At 40.0% G+C, this 25,443-nt stretch overlaps 1 protein-coding gene across 2 annotated transcripts in view; it reads left to right on the top strand.

The window, feature by feature from the left end:
• The window catches only part of HLF (HLF transcription factor, PAR bZIP family member), a 49,130-nt gene extending 24,586 nt beyond the window's left edge, over positions 1 to 24,544 (top strand). The window contains exons 3-4 of one of the 2 annotated variants that reach the window (XM_073588115.1): positions 19,173 to 19,393; positions 21,866 to 24,544. In XM_073588115.1, coding sequence (XP_073444216.1) covers positions 19,173 to 19,393; positions 21,866 to 22,081 — 437 coding nt within the window. In that variant the 3' untranslated portion in view covers positions 22,082 to 24,544. Of the gene's footprint in view, positions 1 to 19,172; positions 19,394 to 21,862 lie in introns of both variants that reach the window. The other variant, XM_073588114.1, reaches the window with a different exon arrangement.
• The last annotated feature ends 899 nt before the right edge of the window (positions 24,545 to 25,443 follow it).

Here is a 25,443-nt window from a genome sequence, read left to right as displayed (position 1 = left end):
TACATTGAAAGCAATTTCCTAATATACGGTATGTTTGTCTATTTCCTGAATTGTTTTAAAATAGTAATTTTGTCAGAAGGGTTATCCGGTACTAGTTATCGTTTTAACTATTTTTTTTATTTATTTATTTTACTCATTTATATAGCGTCATTAATTCCACAGCGCTTTACAGATATTATTGGCACTGTCCTCGATGGGGCTCACAATCTAAATTCCCTCTCAGTATGTCTTTGGAATGTGGGAGGAAACCGGAGAACCCGGAGGAAACCCATGCAAACACGGGGAGAACATACATATCCGGCCTAAGAAATAACAATCAGGTAATTGTTACTTCCCTGCCTATTGTGCTAGGCGCCGAACACTGCCGGCACAGACCGGCCATAGACAGCTCCTGCTGGTGATTTAGTCAACGTCACAACGGCATCTTCCTTGACGTGAATGCCGACATGATGCTGATTGACAGCTAGCTCCCCTGCCTAACTGGTGAGCTGCTGTCAATCAGCATGACGCCCTGTCAACAAAGCAGCCCGGAAGAGTTGCGTTGATGTGGAGCATCTGAATCTCCAGCAAGAGCAGTCAATGACTAGTCTGAAACTGCGTCGGGTGGAACAGGCAGGTAGGTACCAACCACTGCCTGTTTGTTTTAGGTCTGTAATACAACAATTGTTTGGCATACATCCTTTAATAAAAGAAAGCAGCATTAAAGAATCCATTTACCCAGTGCCTCCTGTAGGGGAAGCAAAGGAACTGTAACTGTACAAAGCAGGGTAATTCAAACTAACTGTCAGGAACACCGCACTGAACTTGCTCACTGAGCCAGTGCGCGTGTCCTGAGTAAAGCGAACTGTGCTCAAAGATACCTGTGGAGCGGGCAGCAGCCAAGTAGATGCGTACTTCAGAGCTGCAGGACCTGAAGCACGTGACTGCTAGGGGTGTGGCCTAAACTCCAAGAGCTGCAAGATAACTCCTAGCAGGGTAACTGCGAGACAAAGTTACCAAGGGGCATAGACAGGGAGGATAGTCAGGACGTAGCCAATGAGTCATACACAGAGATAGCTGCAAGGTACAAGAGGGGCGAGCAGAGAGTAGTCAGGTCACAGGCAATGAGTCATACACAGAGATACAGTAATAACGCAGTACAAAATCAACAGGCAAACTCACAACGGGAAACAGAACCAGGTCACAACCATATAAACAAGCTATAACAACAAACAGGCACACAGGGGTCAGCACACTAGGCCAAAGGCAAAAGTATAAGTGGCAGGGATTGAAGCTTCCCAGGGGTTTAAGAAGCTCTCCCAGAACCAGAAAGAAGGCCACAATCATTAACCCCAGGTGTGCAGGTCAAAACCTGCACAGAGCTCCAGACATTAACCCCAGGTGTGCAGCTCAAAAACCTGCACTGGGATCATGACACTAACAGAATCTTAACATGACCAAAGAAGACTATTCATTTTAGACATTGAGGGCTTTAAATGGATTTTCCACTTCTAGATAAGTGGACTCCAAATGTTTCCTGTAATGGGAAATAAAATCAGCACCGACTTTACACCACTGTTCTGATCTCAGCATTTTGTCTGCAATGGTGACATCACATTGATAGCTCACATTACTGCTGCAGACAATCACTGAACTCAGCAGCTTGACTGATATAGACGGCACAAGCCATTGAGCACAAGTAAGTGCTCAATGCTCTGTGCTCTTAATATGAGGTCACCGAGCAGCAAAAACACTGAGACGTAGCAGCGACAGAGAGCTGGCCTTACGTAGGTCCTGCTTCTTGGACGAGGATCTACCTCTACGACCAAGGTACATGACATCCCTCCCACTGCCATTGTTAATACATAGGTGGCCACGCACACATCCATTCATGAAGATGTGCAGTATGTAATGAATTTGTAAGGTACAGAAATGTCTGCATCTAATTAGCCCCATGACCCTTATGATCCCAGTCTGGACTACAAACATTCTGACCAGGGAACTCATTATTAGACGTAAAGTTGTATCTCAGTGATGGCACATCTTCACATAAACACAAGATTCATACATCCCCTGTGAGTCCTATTTTGATAACGTGCCTGTATAAGTTTAGCAGAAAATCCAGAAAAAGACCAAATCCAGAGCAGACAATAGGAAGCGACTGTTACTTAGCCTGAAAAATTACATTTGAACCTGTACTCAAGCTGTTTCTAGATTAATGAATAAAGTAAGAAAAGAAAACCTATTTACGGTACTTGGCCCAACTGAAATATTTACTGTGCCCTAAAAATTTACAAAGACCTCATCATGTATAATAATAAAAATAATAGTCTAGCTTGGCTTGGAACATAAAACTTGTTAATTTCAGACTTATTTCTGCAGAAAATGTGACTGATTCTGCACACAAAAATATTTCAGACCTTTCAGCCGCTTCTCTCCTTAAATGGTTCCATGCTTATAATAATATTCACTGCCAAGCAAAAATCCTCCTATGAATCTATCAGGAATGAATTCAGGTTTTGGCCGGATACAGCAGATGCAAACAAGTGCAGAACGAGAAACAAATGGTTCTGATATTAATGGAAAATTTGCTAGGTTTGTAAAGCTTTGCAACCATTATAAAGGCCATTCTAGGGTTAAGCTGTATGCAAGAAGGGAATTCCTCACTAATGGAGGAGAATTCAGAACATTATACAAAAATCAGGAATTTCTCTATCTGGAGGACCCAGTATGACACTGCATTACACAGACAGCTTATTCATTTCAATGCACACAATGCAATACTTAATTTGTACTGTGGGGGCACTGCAGGGATATAAAACATTGTTAGGTACAATTGAGTACAGCTGATTGTTGGGAGTCCAAGCTGTGAAATAACTTGTGATTGTGCACATGCGGTAACCCACACGGGGTGAGATATCTGTGAGGCTGAAGAGCCTGAGTACTGGACAGTGCGTAACCTGTGTGACCACAGGCTTAACAGAGGGAAGCTCTGTCATGGACGCTATGCTGATTATATGAACTTTATGTTGCTACTGTGGGTTTATGATGCCTGAATAAACCGCATGGATTGTTATTGTTTTATGGAAAACCCGTGCCGGACGTGATTATTTGGCTGCCAAGTGAGTGTCCCCAATCTTGAGTGACAGCGCTACCTTACACAAGCAAGAGGAGAAGGAGTAAAAGAAAGTTATGACCACAACTTTGTTATTTTCTAACTAAAATATGCTTTTAACAGTAATTGTATTTTTTTCTCATCCTACAGCATTCATTATCTAAGTAGCTGGGAAAAGTCCATATGTGAAAACATAGCTCTCGATAGAGAGTGGAACTTCAAGGTTGCATAAATTGTAATGTGAGATGGACCCACTGTTATCTAGCATACCCTAAGCGTGATAACTGGCCAGTTGTCACATTAACCAGATCAGTAGTTGAAGATAAATTGCTTAATAATTGCTTGGGTTATAAAATGGAGATTGAATTGTGCTATCATATTTTAGGATTACCTTATTAAACTTTACCAATCAATTCAGAGATAAAAATGAATTAATTATTTTTCAACCAATAAACTTATGTCTGTGCAGGTCATCGTAATTAACGAGATTGTTTAGTTTAGAAATGCCTCTTGGGCAATTGTGTGTTATTAGAGGAAAGCCCCTTATTCAGGATTGTTATTAGTCAAAGTTGAGGGTGTAAGGAGTCTTCATTATATAGATTTCCCATACATTTCGATGAGTGTAATGCGTCATTTCACCCTGTGGTGGTGCTGCTCAAAATTTTTTTTACTCAATAGATGACAGCTAGGTGTAAGGGATCTCAGTAGCAGGATACTCTGGTAACAGCCTATTGTCTAGGGACCCTTTAGACAAAAAGAGATTGTTTATAGTAGTAGTCCTTTTCGGAGAACAGTGCTAAAAGTTAAAAATGGGTGTTATTCAAACACCTATAAAAAAAAAAAAAAAAGGTTTTTGCAGCATACATTGAAGAGGTTGTTAGAACTATGGAGAACATACATGCTTCCATCCTAAAAGATTAGCGTATTTTATGGTCCGTATTACCGACAACAGTTCCCAGTGCGGTGGCGGGACTCCGACCTAAACTTACTGTCATATGTGTCTATCAGGCTGTATGTTCAGATCGGGAGACCCGCTCTTAGTCCGGACATGTTGGTACGTATTTGTGACGTGAAATTTGCTCTTCTGAAACAAGCCAGACAGTATCACACTTGTCTGTAGGTTGTTAATGCTGTGGCCTATTCAAATCAATAGTACAACACTCGACATTTACACACGTGGCACTGTTTTTGGACCATGGCAGTGATTTTGATAAACCCCTTTAAATGCTGGTGCTTGGAAACTAATTTCCTTTCATGATGAGAAAGGAGAACTTATACTAGTAAGAAAAATTTGTAACGTTTAAGTGCCACCCATGTGAGTGCCCCTAAAATGGGAACCTTTTAGGTGTGACTTTGCCAAACCCTGCTCTTATATAGTCTACTAGCTGAAAAGCCCGGTGCTGCCCAGGCATAGTAACTAACTGTGGTTAGTTATAGCAAATTATAATTATCCTCCATCCCATAGTCCCGTGCCCATATACCCATCATACATATCCACCATCCGATAGGCCCGTGCCCATATACCCATCATACATATACTCCATCCCATAGTCGAGTGCCCATATACCCATCCTCCATCCCATAGTCCCGTGCCCATATACCCATCACACATCCTCCATCCCATAGTCCCATGCCCATATACCCATCATACATATTCGCCATCCCATAGTCGAGTGCCCATATACCCATCACACATCCTTCATCTCATAGTCCCATGCCCATATACCCATCATACATATTCTCCATCCCATAGTCCCGTGCCCATATACCCATCATACATATCCGCCATCCCATAGTCCCGTGCCCATATACCCGTCATACATATCCTCCATCCCATAGTCCCGTGCCCATATACCCATCACATATCCTCCATCCCATAGTCCCGTGCCCATATACCCATCACACATCCTCCATCCCATAGTCCCTTGCCCTATATACCCATCACACATCCTTCATCCCATAGTCCCATGCCCATATACCCATCACACATCCTCCATCCCATAGTCCCGTGCCCATATACCCATCATACATATCCTCCATCCCATAGTCCCTTGCCCATATACCCATCACACATCCTCCATCCCATAGTCCCGTGCCCATATACCCATTATACATATCCGCCATCCCATAGTCCCGTGCCCATATACCCATCATCCATATCCTCCATCCCATTGTCCAGTGCCCATATACCCATCACACATCCTCCATCCCATAGTCAACCATTATGACATCATAATGAGGGGCGGGGCTTGATACACACACACTTTTTCCCCATTATGTAGATAGGGGCAAAATTGGTGAATTCGAACGCGTGGGGTTAAAATTTTGCCTCACAACATAGCCTATGACGCTCTCGGGGTCCAGACGTGTGACTGTGCCAAATTTTGTGGCTGTAGCTGTGACGGTGCAGATGCCAATCCCAGACATACACACACACACATACACTCACTTGAGCTTTATATATTAGATTGAGACAAATTGAGGCTGCTGGCACGCATGAACTTCTAAGAAGGTGATATGTTCACCTATATGCTCTTTTCGGCACGTTAAGCGTGACTTCTATAGTTATATTGAAAAGACAGATATTTCCAAGGTCAAGATATCTAACAATGTTGGCAAACAAGCAGTTAAGAAAAGATTGTCAAGTTTATCAGCAACTAATTTTACAAAAGAAGCTGAACATTTGTCTGGAAAGTTTTCTACTTTCATTGTCTCCATGGAAACTGGCGCGTTTTGACTAGTGGCATAATAGCTGTTTTCTTTCTGTGAACTATTATAAGGTTCCCTATGACAATAATCGAAAACATCATCCTAAAAAATAGGAGGTCTGTAGGTTTATCAGTGGTGGCACAAATCTATTCAACTTTTCTCAGTCACATTGATGTGAGCCATAGTTGAACTTCGTTTCGCCAGCGTAGTTCCACTGTGGATTTTTTCCTCTCATCTTAAGTGTGAGCAGAGGAGGTCTCCAGGGGATAAGGAACAATGCGAAATAAAAATGATTTATTTAGTTGTAAAATTTTGTGTATGCTAAGGTGAATCAAGTCACCTTCTGATGAGAGATATTGTCCGCAATTATCCCTGAGAACTATATTGTATAATACATGATTGTACCTCATAGCGTCGACATGTTCAGCAGCTCTGGTTCATACCGCTTATGACTCTAACAAGTTCTCCAAAACTCCCATTCTTGAATGAACCTGAAGAAGCTCCATAGCCTCCTTGTCACAGTGATCTAGTGTCTACAAAGGTCTACAAAGAGGAGAATTCAAGAGGGGCTACAAAGAGGAGATACATTGATCTACAGCAGTTCTGTAGTTGAGCCTCAGGATAGGGTTTTTTGTTTGCCATATCCAAAATGGTGGTGATTGAACGCTTTAGACCCTGCTGTGTATCCATTAACCCATTAGGAACCACAAAATAGACTCTATTACAGGCCACATTCACACGTTCAGTATTTGGTCAGTATTTTACCTCCATATTTGTAAGCCAAAACCTGGTGAGGAACAATCAGAGGAAAAGTACAATAGAAACCCGTCACCACTTCTGGATTTATCACCCACTCCTGGTTTTGGCTTACAGATACTGATGTAAAATACTGACCAAATACTGAACGAGTGACCATAGCCATAGCTTGTTGTAGTCCTCGGAATTTGAAGCTCCAAGACAAGAGAATGTCAAAACTTCAAGCCGCTAAATACTTGCTGATTATTGGGCAATTTTCAAATGTCTATAAATGGATAGGTATGCTACTTTACGCAAATTTAGAGTATCGTTATGTAACAAAATGATTGACTATGAATGAGCTATCTATCCAAAAAACTGTTAAAAAAAAAAAAAAAGCCAGCTTAAGCCAAAACATTGTAAGAAACTTATATGGAATTCATATGAAAATCAATGCAAGAGGTGATATTCTTAACAGCTCAACAAATTATTTTTATCATTTTGTAGCACAAGCAATAGAGAAACACCTTTTTATTAGCACTAGTTTTCATGACTGGATGCATTACTGTAAAGAGGTTGTCTTAAGAACATTGCATCTTGCTGACTTTTTTTTCCCGGCAAGCATAATACCTGCAGCGTGCCATCCATGGGATGTAAAAGATAACATGATTCATCAGACCAGGGGAAGAGTCTTGAGGAGATCATTTGCATATTCCCAGTGCCTTCTGGGATAAGTGAAGAGCCTCCGCGAGCTCAACGATCACTGGGTTTTGGCTCATCTTTCATCGTTTTTAAGAAATCTCAATATGGAAGAGGCCAGGAGCCATTTGGTGAGCTGCATTTCTTGCTACATGTTCACAGACTTACCAGTGGAAAAGCCAAACTTCACATGCCACAAATGCAAGCTTGTGTCCCTGTTGGAGGAAAAGTTATAAAATCTCGAAGAGAGGTTAGCTACATTGAAGATCATTAAGAAAGGTGAAGAGTTCTTGGACAGAGCAGAATTATCTCTTCATGTTACAGAAAGAGAAGAAATTCGAAGTGCTCCTGAAGAAACAGAGGAATGGAGACATGTGACCCAGAGAAGCAGGAGGATCAGGAGGCAGTCAGCACCCATACTGCTCAGAAACCAGTACCAGGCTCTCACGCAGGAAAACGATGAAGAAATACATCAGGATAAGACTTTGCCCACAAACAGCAACCTTGTACGCCCTCAGAGTCCTCCTGGATGGAGAAAGAAAAATGTTGTGAAGAAGAAACGGCGAGTGGTGGTCATGGGGGATTCCCTGTTGAGAGGAACAGAGGCCGCTATCTGCAGACCGGATATAACTTCAAGAGAAATGTGCTGTCTTCCAGGTGCAAAAATTAAAGATGTGTCTGACAGGATATCAGGACTCTTCAGACCTACAGATGACTACCCATTCCTGCTACTACATGTGGGGACAAATGACACTGCAAGAAACGACCTGGAAACCAACTGCAGAGACTTTGAAGACTTAGGCAAGAAAGTGAAAGAACTGGGAGCGCAGGTGGTCTTCTCTTCCATCCTCCCAGTGGATGGCCATGGAACAAGGAGGTGGAATAAGATTATGCAGTTGAACAACTGGCTACGTCGATGGTGCCGTCAGCAACGGTTTGGATTTATGGATCACGGAGTGAATTACCACTATGATGGACTACTTGCTAGAGATGGGGGTGCACCTTACGAAGACTGGAAAACATGTATTTGGAAGTCGCCTTGCTACACTTGTAAGGAGAGCTTTAAACTAGAACAACATGGGAAGGGAAGCAAAAGACCAGAAAAAGCCATACACCTGACAAATGCTACTGAGAACTCTGCTATTAGAAGTGGAAAGGAAGAACAAAGACAAAAGAATCTAATTAATAAAAATATTGGAGAAAGAGAAACCAATCACAAACTAAAATGTTTCTATACTAATGCACAAAGCATGGGCAACAAGCAAGGAGAATTGGAACTACTAACACAGGAAAAGAAATATGATGTCATTGGAATCACTGAAACTTGGTGGGACAATACACATGATTGGAATACAAGACTAGAAGGATACAACTTATTTGCAAGAATCAGACTTGATAAACGAGGAGGAGGTGTCGCATTGTATGTTAGAAACGCGTATATCTGCACAGAGATTGAAGTTTCAGAGACTGGGAGTTCTGTGGAAACTGTTTGGGTAAGAATACAAGGACAGAACAATGGAAAGGACACCATTGTAGGCATTTACTACAGGCCGCCTGTGCAAGCTGAAGATATGGATGAACTCTTTATGCATCAAATGGCCAAGTTCTCCAAAAAATATGACATAGTTGTCATGGGAGATTTCAACTATCCAGACATTTGTTGGGAATCTCTCTCAGGCAAAACTAACAGGTCAAGGAAATTCTTATCCTCTCTTGCTGACAACTTTATCTCCCAAATGGTAGGGGAGAAAACAAGGGGAACTGCTACCTTGGATCTAATCCTTATAAACAGGGAGGAAGTGGTTGAGGAGGTAAAAGTGGCTGGGACCCTAGGAGGTAGCGACCATGCTATTTTAGAATTTTGGATAACTAGAGGAGGAATACCTGTGAAGACTCAGATGTCAAGGTTAGATTTCAGAAAGGCAGATTTTAAGGGATTCAGAAAGAGAATTGGAGGGATCCAATGGCTGGATATCCTTAAAGACAAAAATGTCCAGGAACGATGGGAAATCTTGAAAAATGAAATTCTCAAAGCACAATTGTTAACAATTCCAAAAAGAGGGAAGAATAGGAAGCATTTAAGGAAGCCAGGATGGATGAACACAGAACTTAAGCACATGCTAAAAAGGAAGAAAAAAATGTTTATAAAATGGAAAGAGGGAGGCATATCTAAAGAAGAATATAATGCTGCCTGCAGAACCTGCAGGGCACAAATCAGATTACTAAAGCTGACAATGAATTGAGGCTTGCAAGAGATGTCAAAAGCAATAATAAAGGATTTTGGGGATATGTCAAAAGTAAAAGAAAAGTCAAAGATGCTATAGGATTTTTACAGGATGAAAATGATGAAATGGTAAGACAGGATGTTGAGAAGGCCGAACTTTTAAATTCCTATTTTGCATCTGTTTTCTCTCAGAAAGGAAATGTAACATCAACTGTTCTTCACTGTCCTATTAAGGAAATAGAAGAATCCAGGATATCTATAAACAGAAAGATAGTAAGGAAACACTTAGCTAGCCTAAATGAATTCAAGTCTCCAGGTCCAGATGAATTACACCCCAGAGTACTGAAGGAGATAGCAGAAGAAATTTTTGAACCCCTCTCCATAATCTTAGAAAATTCTTGGAGAACAGGAGAAGTCCCAGAAGACTGGAGAAGAGCAAATGTTGTTCCTATCTTCAAAAAGGGGAAGAAGGTGGACCCAGGCAACTATAGGCCGGTGAGTCTGACTTCTATACCAGGAAAGATCTTTGAACTAATTATTAAACAACATGTATGTCAGTGCCTGGATAAGAATGAAGTGATTAAACAGAGTCAGCATGGGTTTGTAACTAATAAGTCATGTCAGACTAACTTAATTTCCTTCAATGATGGAATCACTGATTGGGTGGATCAAGGAAATGCTGTAGATATAGTATATCTTGACTTCAGCAAAGCATTTGACAAAGTATCTCATACAATCCTTATTGAAAAAATGACTAAGTATGGAATGGACAAGGCAACTGTTAGGTGGATTCATAACTGGCTTAGTGATCGGACCCAAAGAGTGGTCGTAAATGGCTGCACATCCAGTTGGAAGAATGTCTCAAGTGGGATACCACAGGGCTCTGTCCTGGGCCCTGTATTGTTCAACACCTTTATCAACGATTTAGATGAAGGAATTGAGGGTAAACTGATTAAATTTGCTGATGACACAAAGCTAGGAGGGATAGCTAATACTAGAGAAGAGAGAGAGAGGATTCAAAAAGATTTAAATAAACTGGAGAAGTGGGCAGCAACTAACAGAATGGTTTTTAACAGGGAAAAATGCAAAGTACTACATCTGGGCAATAAAAATGAAAAAAGCATATACAGAATGGGAGGCATAGGCCTAAAAGCAACAGCACATGTGAAAGACTTGGGTATACTAATATATCACAGACTGAATATGAGTCAACAGTGTGATGCAGCAGCAAAAAAGGCAAATGCAATTCTAGGATGTATTAACAGAAGCATACAGTCTACATCACGTGAAGTCATTATTTCCCTCCACTCCTCTTTGGTCAGACCTCATCTGGAATATTGTGTCCAGTTTTGGGCACCACATTTTAAAAAAGACATCAACAAACTGGAGCAAGTTCAGAAAAGAGCAACCAGAATGATGACCGGACTGCAAACCCTGTCTTATGAGGAAAAGTTGCAGGATTTGGGATTCTTTAGTTTGCAAAAGAGAAGACTGAGAGGAGACTTAATAGCTGTCTACAAATATCTAAAGGGCTGTCACATTGTAGAAGGATCAAATTTATTCTCATTTGTACAAGGAAAGACTAGAAGCAATGGGATGAAACTGAATGGGAGGAGACACAGATTAGATATTAGAAAAAACTCTATGACAGTTAGAGTGATCAATGAGTGGAACATGCTGCCACGAGAAGTGGTGAGTTCTCCTTCAATGGAAGTCTTCAAACAGAGGCTGGACAGACATCTGACTGGGATGATTTAGCGAATCCTGCTTTGAGCAGGGGGTTGGACCAGATGGCCCAGGAGGTCCCTTCCAACTCTACGATTCTATGATTCTATGAGACCTGGCCACTTTTTTCCATTGCATTGCAAATATAATGCACGAAAAACAGTTTCAATATGCAGTAAAAATATTTTATTTCCATTAATACCATGTGCTAAAATAGGAGCATTTCCCCAATAGGTATATTCTTCATAAATGAGCGTAATGTTCTTTAGTTGGCAATCTTTTTCCATATATTCACGTATGATCCTTGAGAATAAGAAATACAAGCAAATTTGTGATGAATGTGCGGTATTTTCTGACTCCGATGAAACCTTTAAATTTATTGTTCTTGGACACTTTTTTCCATTGATCCATAATCGATTTCTAATGCTATGTGCACACATTGAATATTTGTAGTAGATTATTCTACAGAAAAAATAAGTGCTGGCAGATAAAAAAACATGGCATAAAATATGTGTTTTTACGCTTTTTTGTATGCGCTTTTTTTCCTATTCATTTGAATGATTGAAAAATGGTGCAAAAACGCTGAAAAATTGCAGATTTGAAAAAAAAAAAACACATTGGTGGTTCAAATGCATAAGGTAAAAATGATCAGCATGAGATTTCAGAAATCTCATTCACTTTACAGGTACTGTAAAACGCTGCATTTTTACTGTGGCAAAAATTGGTGGGAAAACATGTGCAAAAAGTGCAACATGTAAACAAGCCCTAATGGTTTTGCAGAGGAGGGACAGGGCCTGGGCACTGTGACCAGCATGCAGGTACGCCACCGCGTAGGCAGAAGGCTGCAATACGCTGTGTGTTCTGACTCCTGTCTATCATAGACAGCAATACGTTTTTTAACACTTCGTGTTGCCATAGCTTTTGTTTAAGACTGGACAAGATGAGCTAGTCTTCCACCTAATCAATGAGCCTTTGGTGCCCAAAGTACTGTTGCAAGTCACCAGTTGTCTTTCTTATGGCAGGTACTAACCACTGCACACCATACCAGAAGATCTTCTGTTTTTCCAAGGCCTTGACCTACGATCCATAAATTGGTCTACTGTCCTTACATTTGCCCTTTTTTCTCTATTTCAAGCACATCAATATGAAGAACTGACCTTTTGTTGCCAAATATTTCCTACTCCTGGACAGGTGCCATTGTCACAAGATTATCATTGTTCTATTCTTATGGCTAAACAGTGAATCTGTGGGTTTCTCCAATAGCCTGTTATTTTGAAGGTCATCTTCAAAATCACTTCAATATTCAGACATCTTTGTGACTCTGTCATATATATTAATGAAGTGTGTATTTTTTGTGGTTCCATACCTCCTTCAGCTGTCTAAAAATATGTTTCATAACGAGCTGTTTTTGAACCGACTTAGCCCAAATTTTTCAGCTTAACGGATCACACTTTCTAAACAGCTCCTGAGTGGCATTTTCTGGAATTTATTGAAGTAAGTGGAGCATACTCTGACCTACATCTTAGCACATCTAATAACGCTACACTGCTACGTTTGCTACGTGACATCCTACCACAGTTGTGGACACAAAAGGTTTAAGCTTCACTGTGTTCTCCATTTTTATTTTATTTTTCACTTTTAGATCGTAATCAATAAAAATGGACCCGAGTCAAGATGCAAGGGGAAAAAGGAAGTCCGTAGGAAGCCTACTTTAGAAAAGTGACCATTGAGGGTTATGCTACTTCTATCAGACAGGTACTAGGTATCAGTTCTGGGTTTCCAGATGTTGCCGAGTAGAGATGTCATTGTGATAGTGTGTGTTAGTAAACAGGTTAGAGGAAGAGAAATAAATCATGGAAGAAGTGTGTGCGGATGAGACGGATAAAAAAACCTCTATGTTATGTTGAAACCTGCAGATTTTCCAATCCAATGTGCAGGAGGAATCTCCGGTGTATTACTATTTTTTAGTCAAATGGATGAGATATTGTACCAAAAATGATCCATGAGATACTGGAAAAATCTACAGTCGAAACCGAGCTGCTGCACGGATTTATATCCTCAGCTTCTCTGTTAATGGAGTCGATTATAACCTTTCCATTGCACATTGAAGAAATCCACAGCACCTCTGCATCAAAAATCCACATGTTTTTGCATGATATCATGTTTTGGCATGAGTTTTGATGTGCACTTGTGCGAAATTTGCTACACAAATTTGCACAGGATTGTGGAAGAAAGGAATCCTAGAAGTTTGCGTAGGTGAGATGGACGCAAAAACCTATATGGTATGTTGAAGCTTGCACATTTTCCAACCCAACGTACAGGTGGAATTTTCAGCGTATTACTATTTTTTTTAGTCCAGTGGATGAGCTATTGTATGAAAAATTGTCCCTGCAATGCAAAAAAAAAAAAAGGAGCTGCTGCGCGGATTTTAAATCTTCAGCTTGTTAGGGTAAAATCCACCACATAAACGATGTATATTGAAGAAATCTACAGCAAATTTGCATCAAAATCCATGACAGATCCACATGTGACCCTTGAGGATTTTGTCATGAGTTTTGATGTGAATTGCGGTTCCTTTTGCTTGAAATTCACTGCACAAATTTGTACGTGTGATGGTACCCCTAGAGTAATATGCGATAAATCGGAAAATTGAATATCTCCATGCAGAGTGGATGAAATTGCTACCGATTAAACAACTAGATGGCTGGAATATCACTATGAAAGTTTTCTATAAATATTAGGTATTTGCAGAAGCGCGAAGAAATGCGCGATAGGCGTTCATTAAATCGGTATAGTGAGAACTGTGCAAGCAAGTGTTGTGACTAAAGACTGCATGAAGAGAACCAGAAAGAACGATCTGTGCAGGCTGATGATGCAGCAGCTGCTATTTTCCATATGCCATGGAGGACGGATTGCTTAGCGGAGGCCTACCCATTGCACTTGGTAATACGTTCTCTGACTTATTTATGCACATGTGTGTAGTTTCCTAGCATTGACATGTGCCAAGATCTCTGACAAAAGACAATATAAGTGCATTTATCAACGTTAAGTACTGTAAGTGAGCGGCCTTCTCTCCTTTCCCAGCAGAATCCCGGTATCTCGCCATCAGCGTTGTACGGTCCGGTAGCCTTTTACTGAGTATATACAGTACAATCTGTTTCCTAAATATAGCATCCTTAACCTTGGTGAGTATCATAGGAAATAAAGCCTGGGATATAGTCACGTGCTTGTTTTACTAATAGTTGGCGCCCAGTTTGTGACCAAGACATCTTGCATTCTACCTGGATTATGATGAATAGATACCACCAATATGGTGCCCGTGCGGAGGGGGCAAGAACAGGAATACATAGGAAATAACAAAGTGACGTAGGTAAGACAGGTGCTACCGGACCAAGCATCGGAGCCACATCATGGTGTTGTCTTTCATAGGAAGAGGCTTACATTGGGATATTCTGTGCTGTACCTGTGGTTTCCTGGCATTAACTGACACCAGTTTCCTAAAGTATTATTATTAAATCAAGTCGAGACAAATGTCAGGAACTAGGCGGCCATTGTTTGCACTTGGCACCTAGAGTTTTGGTGGTTTGTCTAATGATTTGTGAAAGCTTTTTACCTGGCTTATCCAGCACTCTGTCTAAACCTACAACAATCAATCTCTACCTCCAAGACATGATAGACTAGGAAGTTTTAAGGATCAACTATCCTAGCTCAAAGGGATTGTGACGGTGGCAAACAAGAGCAGAACTTCAAGGGTTTGTCTAGGTTTTTCACAAGAGTCTGTAGTCACTCCATGTCCGATTTGTTTCACGGACTCAAAAACTTGTTCAGCTGATTTGTAGTGAATGAGTCCTCAGGGTAAGTGTCTTTTACATGTGAGCAAGAGGAAGACGCTTTATGAAACAACGGCATTTTCTTTTTCCGTGAATATTTTTTTGCGCTTTTTTTTGTTGTTTCCTGACCTCATTTTTGTCATTTTTGGTTGTCTGCATCTTTTGGAGCCATTCCATTGCCTGGCAGTTTAAAGTATGGAATGTCTGTAGAGCAAAAAAATGGCGGAATAATAGACATCACTTCTTTTAACTGCTTTGGAAATGGATCGAACATATGCACAGCAAGCCGTCTTCACATAGAAATGCGGCTGCTCATTCTTTTTAGTGTTTTCCTGGAGCATTTGCAGGCCGGCTTCGGAGAGGACCTGAAGCAATAACCAAACACTGATGAGGATCGGGTCAATGACGCTGATGAAACGCGGACCGTTTTTTTGCATATGAAAAAGACGACTGATGTGTGAATGAGGTCTTAGATTGTGTTGTCTTCAAGTCGTTCTCACTGCTATGGCATCGGCACAATTGGTGCAGTGGAAATGGATGCCAAGTACATGGGATGCAGCTTGGACATGTGACCCGCTGATCTATCACCGCTGGGTGGCATCTCCCTGTGTGTGCCCTCCTCATAAGCCACGTCGTCTAATCTGCCACCTGTCGGTCTTTTCCTATGTGCTGTGTAGCCCCTGGTCCTGCATGTACTGCGAAGACTTAACATTACAGAGGATTACAGAGTAAAATTAGGATTGTGAACTGCTTTTAGCAGCAGCTCCATCCTGCAAATAAGACTCGAACACGTTTACTCCATACTGAGATCCCGGCTATACACGGACATTTTTTTGTTTGGGGAGAGAGCCGAACACAGCTTAAAAGATTTCTTCAAAAAGGTTCAAATACTATTTCCTATTTCTATCCCAGTTGTCCCCGGATTTCTTGAACTTTGTGATATCTGACGAAGAACCATCATAATCAATGTCATCATGGGGATATGCAGTATGTATATGGCTTTTATATACAGGACATATTATTTCAGTCAAAGCTAGAGGGAAATAAGGCTAATCTCTGGTAAAAAAAAAAAAACAAAAAAAAAAAACATCTTTTTGTGTCCTACCGGTTACCATGCCAACCGATAGGTGCGGACTAATCAATCAGCTGACACTGTCCACTGTAGACGTAGGAGTCCGGTGGGCGGTCCTACTCTTAGACAGTTCTCCATGCACCACTGTATGCAAAGATAGCTGCCAATCACTAGTAGGCCCGCCCACTGGACTCATGTATGCAAACACAGGGGATTTCAATGAATAAATTACAAGTTATACTGAATCTTTACCAATAAGCCTATATATAATTCTGCTCAGCATCTCCTACTCTACACCGTGCTGCCACAGATCGGACTGCGAGTACAACGTGACCGTTTCCCTTTTTCCCTATTATGATAATATGTGAATAGCCGATTTTGTTATACAGCAAGTCCAGAGGACATGGTGTTTTTTGTACTTTATGGCGGTGTCGAGATATGTACCCTAACTACCAGTATAACTATATTGCAGTGTAGGAAGAGGTTAAACTAGGATTAAATCAAATGTATCCAATCTCTGAAGAGATCATGTGATTTCATCCAAGCTATTTCTGTCACTGGCAAATTTCAGAGTCACGCCAATCAAGCACTTGGACGACTCCTTAATCAGGCTGCTTTCTCTACCCTTTCGGTTTGATTGCTGCCTCCAGAATAAAGGGTTTTTAATCAGAATTTTCAGCTGTTTAATGACAGCTCTGCTCATGGATGTGGCTGAGCAGTAAACTGACTGACTGCTCCCCTCTAGTGGCAGGCACTGGTATTGTTTGCTTTAATACTTCGGGGTGATGTAAAGAACATTTCTGATGTTTCAATATTTTTGGAATAAGGTAGAGGCGAAATAATTAAAAGTGATTATTTGGATTTGATCTATGGTAAATTGTAGCAATGGTGATAAATAGTGATAATCACTATATTATAAGGGAACCAACCAGATTTAATGTGAATGGGCTGGTACATAGCACTGTGCTTGCCATTTAGATGAATGGGACTGATCTTTAGCCAAAACATGCGATTGTCTGTATGGCGATTGTATGTTCTTCCCGTGTTTGCGTGGGTTCCTCCTACACTCCAGAGACCTACTGATAGGGCAATTTAGATTGTGAGCCCTAATGGGGACAGTGATGAAGCAGTATGATGCCGTCATATCAATAAAATACATAAATATGCAGCCGTGCCTCAGTCTGCCGGGGAGTGTCATCAGCTTGCAGATGGCCTTGTCACGTCTATAGTCAGATCACAGCAGCTCACTTTTGAATTCTGTGGGGTTTTTTGCCTGAATATGTCGCGAAAGAAAGCTGCAACCCGGTCTAAAGTCGTTTGAAGCGCCTGATTTACCTCTGTGCCAAATCTGGTGCATATTAGCCCAATCTTTTGGCCACACATAAAAACCCGACAAATTAAATTATATATATACCGTATATGACATACATGTTGTACATGTTGACATCTGGTTTAATGATGGTACATTCATTTTTCATAAATATATTTTTTATATAGATGTGTGCGTATATACATATATAATGAACATACTACCCACGCCCATTTGTCCTACAATAAGGAAGGGCGACACTCCACATAATATATAAACATATTGGTCATATCGTCCCTCAACTATATTAAGACCAAAAAGTGTTGCTCAAAAAATTTAGTAAAAGATCAATTTTATTAGAACAACTAAAATAAAACATAATGCAAACAAGTAATAAATATGTGCCTCAAACCAAAAAACAAAGAGAAGTCAGCTGAAAAGAGGGAGATCGCATAAATACCACCCAGGGAAGGAACAGATTCACAAACAAGTTACAGCAATAATTCACTTAATCCTGCATGAAACTGATCAGTATATCAACGTGACCACTGGAAAAATTCCATTATACCTATACTAAGCCCAAACACATAGCTCTATTCCATTGCTCTAATAACAATATATCCAAAATCAAGATAGTGGTATAACTTATACATGTCAAAGTGCGCATGCATAAGAAAGTGCAGCATTCGTGCTAGGCATCACAGAGTTTTTACTGAGAAACACAGTTCTACCATCAAAAAAAAAAAACATACAAATATCTCTTACCATCTCTGTGTCCCTAATAACAACTCCCAATTCAAACAATGAACATTCCCTGTCCCATGCTTTTTACCTGGGCTTGTGTCCGCAATAAATGTAGTGTCCACTGACACACTGACCCTCCGAACCCCGACGCGCGTTTCACAAGTGCTTCTTCCTGGTGGCGTGAGGGGGCCCAGTACGGCCTCTCTGGAGTGGGTGATAAATACAGAAAAGGTGACATGTTTCTATTATATGTTTCCTCTGATTGTTCCATTCTTGGTTTTGGCTTGCAAATACTGAGGTAAAAAACTCACCAAATACTGAGGAAAAAAAACTGAACAAATACTGAATGTGTGAACTTGTCCTACGACTGTGACTCCGGTAACCTTTTTTCTTTCTTGCAATAGATGAAAAATGTAATCAGGGCATTTTTTTGCAGCATAGAATTTAAGTTTTGCTAGTTAATGGGAAATAAAGCCAAATATGTAAAACATCGGGCTATGGGCTGTGCATGTGCTTAGACTGGAGAACATCCTATAGTAACAAGGTAAAAAATAGAACAGCAGCCTGGTTAAATGTACTGTAAAGACGTGCAGAGCTCTTTGAGAAATGGGGCAAGAAATAAGCCCTGTGTATTACCGGTATTCATATTGTCTAGGCTGCTCAGTTCATGGTGGACTCCAAAGAGGCCATTATCCTCTTCCTACTGTATATTTGTCCCTGGAGGTGCTGGTCTTTCTCTGTAAATAGCAAGTCTGTTTATTATGTGTGCACCATTTCCAAGTCATGACGTGCTTTGTTGTTTTTGTCTTCCTAACTATGTATTGATTCAACTTCTGATAGATCATGGTACTTTTAGTTCTAACTTAACAAGACAAAACCCTCTTCCTAGATATGAAGTTAGGGGCTTAAAATCCATAACCCTGAAGACATGTAACAGTAAAATGGCTTTGTAATGCTCTGTAATTACAATTCTTTTATCTAGAAATAATCTAGAATAGTCTAATATTCTTTAATTGGGTAATGTCTTTCAGGTCAGATTTTGCCAGGAAATCGCAACACCCCAAGTCCAATAGATCCAGAAACTATCCAGGTGGCCGTAGGATATGAACCAGACCCAGCAGATCTTGCCCTGTCCAGTATCCCAGGTCAAGAGATGTTTGACCCCAGGAAACACAAGTTTTCTGAAGAAGAATTAAAGCCTCAGCCAATGATTAAGAAAGCCCGCAAGGTCTTCATACCAGAAGATCTGAAGGTAAGTTGGAAACGGTGTACAAGATGTTGGTGGTCTAGGGCTACATTCAGAGGACAGTATTACAGGTCTGTTTCAAAGCCAATGTTTGGTCTCAAGAATAGGATTGAAAGCCTTCAGGATTTCAAAGCAGGACGTCTTCTCCAAATACAATTTAGGACATGTTCCCCTGCTTATTTCTAACAGAATCTGATTTCTATTCTATCCTTGACACGTGATACCTATAAGAAGTCATTTTACCGAGAACTGAATAATTCTTTTAGTCTTAAGGGGAAATTTTTTGCACCAATATTGCAAAAACTGTGAACCCAGACAGCCCAAGATCATTTTTTCCAATTTAATCTTATTTTCCATGTTCCAAAACTCTACTGAGCTGTACAATGTGCCTCATGATGTTCAATGTAGTTGAGGACTGGACATGTGAGTGTAAAAATATACTTGTACTGGAAAATTCATTCTATGTCGGGCTTTTCAGGAGGGAATGAAGATTTGGCAGGTGGTACATGTGTTGTAGGAGAATACAGGAAGTGTGATTGTGCATGCTGGTGCCTTTGAATTATTCTCTTCATTATTCCTAGGAGATATTAATAGTCATAGAGACAGTATAAATCTCTATGGAGACACAAAAGAACATTGTCTATGAGTACTGTATGTCATCCAAAACTTTAGGGATACGGTTTTCTTGGTCAGGTCAGGTTTTAAGGTGATCATAGACTTGACCATACTTATTCAAATATTCTGCCTAGAATATTTCTAATATGCATCGTAAATAGTGAAGATGGCTTGCTGGCCAAGGGTTTTGTCTTAGTAGGTCCTGTAGATAGTTTGACAATTTGAATTGTCACCAGATATATATACGTTAAAATCACTGATTTGTATAGTAGAAGGAAGCTAAAGCTTAAGTAAGACTACTTTTGTTTAGACATGTGTAAACTTGGAAGTGTCTCTTTAAAGGGAAGCTGCCAGCAGGAATTCACCCCGAACACTATTTTGTTGTACATGTAACTCTTTCAAGTCCAGCAACACTTAATATGCCCAGTCCATTCCTCCATTACTGAGAAATCAGCATTTTAATTGATATGCAAATGAGGCTGAGGGCTATGATAGAGCTGAAGTCTCTGTCACTCCAGTTCTATACCTTACCCAGTTCGGAATCCTTCTGCTTGGTTGCTCGTTTCTGTGATATCTGACTTTAGGTAAAGGAGCCATCAGTCAGGCAGGAGGAGGCGTCCTTGGGCGGGAATTGAGCCTCATTTGCATATCAATTCAAATTCTGGTTTCTCAGTAATGTAGGAAGGGACTGACCATTTAAAGGTGTTGCTGAACTTTTCTTTGAAATACTTACATGTGCATATAAATAGTTTAGGTGTGAAATAATGCTGACGGATTCCCTTTAAAGGGAATTGGTCACCTTGTACATGCACTCTGATGTGTGGCCAGCACGATGTAGAGAAGGAGACGCTGAGCAGAATGATATATATGTTTGTTGGAAAATATTCAGTATAACATGTATTTTATTCATTGAAATCCCCTGTATTTCTGGATTTTGGTAGGTGGTCGTACTAGTGATTGACAGCTATCTCTGCAAGCAGTCATACAGGGAAGATCAATCACCAACTGGACTCTTATGTATGTAGACACCAAATATTTCAATGAATAAAATACAATTTATACAGAAATATTTCCCACAACAATGTATATGATTCTGCTCAGCTCCTCCTGCTCAATAACATCCTGCCTGAAGATCAGATGCCATTTTCAACATGACCGGTCGCCTTTAATGACAAACTGTTGGGATAGGGTTCACAGCTTAACCGCTAATCCTCACACGTGAACAGGACATGCTCGGAAATCTATCTGGATATAGTCTTCAACTTTTTGTTTGCCTGGGAAGCCTTAATCCTTTGGAACAAAAACAATTCATGTGCTGCAATAACGGAAATACGAGCTAATTAAAATCATTTTATCGCTTAACACCCGTGAGCCAGCGAAGTGTCCCTGCCAGTGTAACAAAGAACCTCCGTTTTGCTTTAATCACATCAGTTGCTGTGGTCACTTGTTGGAATATTTAATCCTGGCTCCCTTTTCCAGTACAGCTGGCTGATTGGCGGTTTGATTCTAGGGAGATTAACCCAGTCTGTTGCTTCTCGAGAGCACGTGATCTCATCTTGCCAACCTTGGATACAGCAGGACTGGATTAAAAGATTTCATTTTGCAATTTGTTAATATGAGGATGGGCATGGCTCAGGTGACGGCATGATTAACTATAGTAACTAGATCAGGGAACGTATACCGTGAGATAGGACAAGTCACTGCACCATATCTTATAACTCTACTTTTTATTACTCTGCTTTTTATTTAGCTAACTAAAATATAGATGTAGTAGTGTTCTCCCTCCTCCATGTTGTCTGTCACTTTCCTTTCCGTGGTCCCAAAGTCTAACATGTTCCATTTTGTCTTTGAACAAATGAGCAGGATGAAAAATACTGGGCAAGGCGCAAAAAGAACAATATGGCCGCCAAGAGATCAAGAGATGCGCGCAGGCTCAAAGAGAACCAGATTGCCATCCGGGCCTCATTCCTTGAGAAGGAGAATTCTGCCTTACGGCTGGAGGTTGCTGACCTTCGGAAAGAGCTTGGCAAATGCAAAAACATTTTGGCAAAGTATGAAGCCCGTCATGGGCCTGTGTAAGATTCAGACTGGCTATAGAGACACATGGACACCTTCCTTTCTGCCGTGTAGCACTAAACACATACCAACCTACTTCTGTCATCAGCACTTTACTGGAAGAAGATAAAAAAAACTTGCAATGTCTCTTTTTTTACCATTATTATTTTTTTTATTTTTATTTGTTGGTATTAGCACTTTCCATACTGCAAAGCGCTTTATTCAAGGGTACAGCTTTCCTTGACTATGTCAAAACCTGCTGTAGCACATTTTTCCTGTACCCTCCCCATCTGCTCTGGATTCAGACTGCGATGACACTGGGGAGCACAAAGAACTTTCTCTTAACGTCAAGAGTCACATAGACTACTACACAAGACATTCCCCATCCTAGATTTTTTTTTTCCTCTGTAAAATAGATTTCCTTGCCATAATCCTCAGATGTCTTTAAGTCGGCAACTAATCTGTATATATGTGAGAATTTACTAAAAAGTATTGTATTTCTTTTCCTTTGTTCATTACAATTGTAAAATATTAATATTCACCATAACATTTATTTCCTGTGTTTTACTTTTATATCATATTTGCCCTTTTGGTCCAACTAAAAGAAACTATTAGGACTCATAATAGCTTCTGATCATTATTACACTTTCCTTATACCTAAAGCAATAATTAGCCAGACAAATCTCCACTTACATAAAGAATACAGGCTCCTTGCATAAAGTGTCAAGTTTTTATGGAGCTGTATCTAGTTTACTATTTTCTATATTCCTTATGTATAAAATATCTCACGGTGCTTTAAAATACTAAAAAGGCTGTTTGGATTAAACAGAATTATCAGTTTTTTCAAGTTCACCCCAACATTCTATTAAAAAGGTTATCTGTTTTTTACCATCTATTTTTTGTAAAAAGGACCCCCTCCTACAAAGTAATCTGATGATAAGTTATTGGAATGACCAGTGATCAGCAAATGTTAAATTTCCCTGCAGCACTCCCACAGGCAAAATGAAGAATTACAGTGTGCACACTTAAGCCAATAAGGTTATGTTCACATTGTATTATATCATATATGCTTTTTTACTTGCTTCACCAGATGGAAAAGCTCAGTCTCTATTTGACCTCCATTTGTCAATGGAAAAGTTTAGGGTTTACTTTGGGAGCTATTCAGAGGGGGAATAATGAGGCACATAGCTGCCTAACGCTTGGATATGGTGGCTCTGTCTTGTGGCCCATTAAAATAGGTTTTATAAGATAAGCAATGCCTTTAAGTTCCGCCTTAGCATTTACCAATCTGGATCTTTTTTTAAAAAACCAATCTAATAGAGTTTAAATTCTACTGTAATAAAGTCTACAGTATCTGGTTGGCCACAGTTGACCCTATTCCTCTTGGGTATAGAGTTTCAAGATGTCTAAGTTAATGATATTTTAGTAGTCCGAAAGTTTTGAGCCTGGGGTGTCATTCTTGTTTTAGGGGGTCTACTTTAAATTTAAACTCCTCTACCAGCCACATCAATGTTATATTCCGCACTATCCTCTTATTAAATATGTCAGCCCGTACATTAGTTTCTTCATTAAGTCAGTTTAAGAAATCGGTTACAACTATAAGCAACCTTCACTTTCCATGTAGCCTTTTTTCGTATTGCATTTCACAATTCTTGTTTGTACAGTTTTCACTTTTGTAAGAAACTCTGTGATTTTAGCGTTTTAAGGTTCTTTGTATTTTTTTTGTGATTGTCATTTTAAATCTGGTAGCTGTGAAATGAATATGACTCACAGAAGCTTATTTTTTTATGTACAGTGTATGAGAAGAAAAGCAAACTTGTGCCCTGTGTATGATGAAATTTTGTTTTAGTGTTTGAAACATTTCTTTCTAATTATATTATGGTAATGTAATAATACTCCCTTACAGAGTTCATCATTCTACAGTCATGGTTGGAAGATTGTTCTAGTTTACATTACAAGGGTCCATCCAAGTCGCTAGAAATTGACTTTTTTTTTGCCCTTTGATAGGAACCTCATGGGAGGTGTTAATTTCTCCATAAAAACAGAGGAAAGAAAAACTATCCTAAGGCTTATGTCACCCCCATCTTCTGTAAGGAAGATGCATGATTGGTTAACAAGTGCCAAACCCTTTTGTCCTAAGACAAGGTGGGTCATGGTGCCATGAACCTATACCAGTAGAACGACCCTGTTATGGGGGCCCTTCTCATTTATGTATTGCCCAGACTATGACTTTTCCAAAAAGTTGTCTTTACAGACAGCACGATAGAAGGAGTATTCTTTATTCTGTTTTCTTATACTGTATCTGTACTTACGGCCTTAGTTTGCTTTTCGAAAAGAATGAATGTACTGTAAAAGAGGCATGTAATATAAGGAAGGTCATGGTGGTGTCTTATACTGTGAATTATTGAAATAATTTGGTGTTTTTCAACAGACCTTTGTAAGATTTATATTATTCAAATGTACAGATTAAAGTTATGTTTTGAAGTATTTTGCACAATGACTTCTACATGTGTTTAAAGAAACATCTTCTACACAGGAGATAAATTATAATAAAATTTACAGAAGCGATATAAAGCCTGAAATTATTACTAGACATTATGTTATACTTGAGCATAATCCTGCTGGTCCTATTATGCTACTATGGTCCTGCTGGTCCTATTATGCTCAAACTCGAAAATGAAGAAACGACATTTGGTATCCAAAAGTGTAAATTTGGCTGTAATAGATTGCAGACACAATGTCTCATTTGCATGTAGGGGTATGTTGAACCCATAGGCGCTTCACAAAACTTTTAAAAATGATGATGTGAAAAAAAAAATTTCTTTCACTAAAATGTTGCTTTGCAAACACACACACAAACACTCATGTACACATAGATACACTCACACATATACATACACACACATATTCATACACGCACACAACACACACAGACACAAATGCATAAACTCATACAGTACATACACACACAACCACACACATACATAAACTGATACATACACATGCATACACGTGTAGAAATCGCAGGAACGCGGGATGCAGTGACGGACAGGAGGCAAAGCAAGGATTAACAGGTTTATTTACAAGGGAATACTCCACGCTGGGATCTAAAGGGTTAAACAAAGGATTAACAGTGTAGAAGGCAAAAGGATATGGTGAGTACAAGAACAATGGTACAGATCACGGCGGTTCCGATGAAAGTCACTGGTTCCTCAGTCCATGAAATGAATAGCGCTGACAACAGCTGGCACGGTCTCCTTTTCAATGGGGTCTGGTAAAAAATATTACCCCCTCTTCTGGCGACAGTGGTCCGTCTCTGGTACATTCCACTACCCCTAGTCCATATACTGCAGTGGCTGACAACAGTGAGGGCCACAGTCCTGTAC

This window comes from Dendrobates tinctorius, unplaced genomic scaffold, assembly GCF_039654945.1.
Source record: "Dendrobates tinctorius isolate UK_male_01 unplaced genomic scaffold, ASM3965494v1 ptg000103l, whole genome shotgun sequence".
Taxonomy (NCBI): domain Eukaryota; kingdom Metazoa; phylum Chordata; class Amphibia; order Anura; family Dendrobatidae; genus Dendrobates; species Dendrobates tinctorius.
Note: the sequence above shows the minus strand (reverse complement) of the source record. Positions and strands in the feature narration are given on the sequence as shown.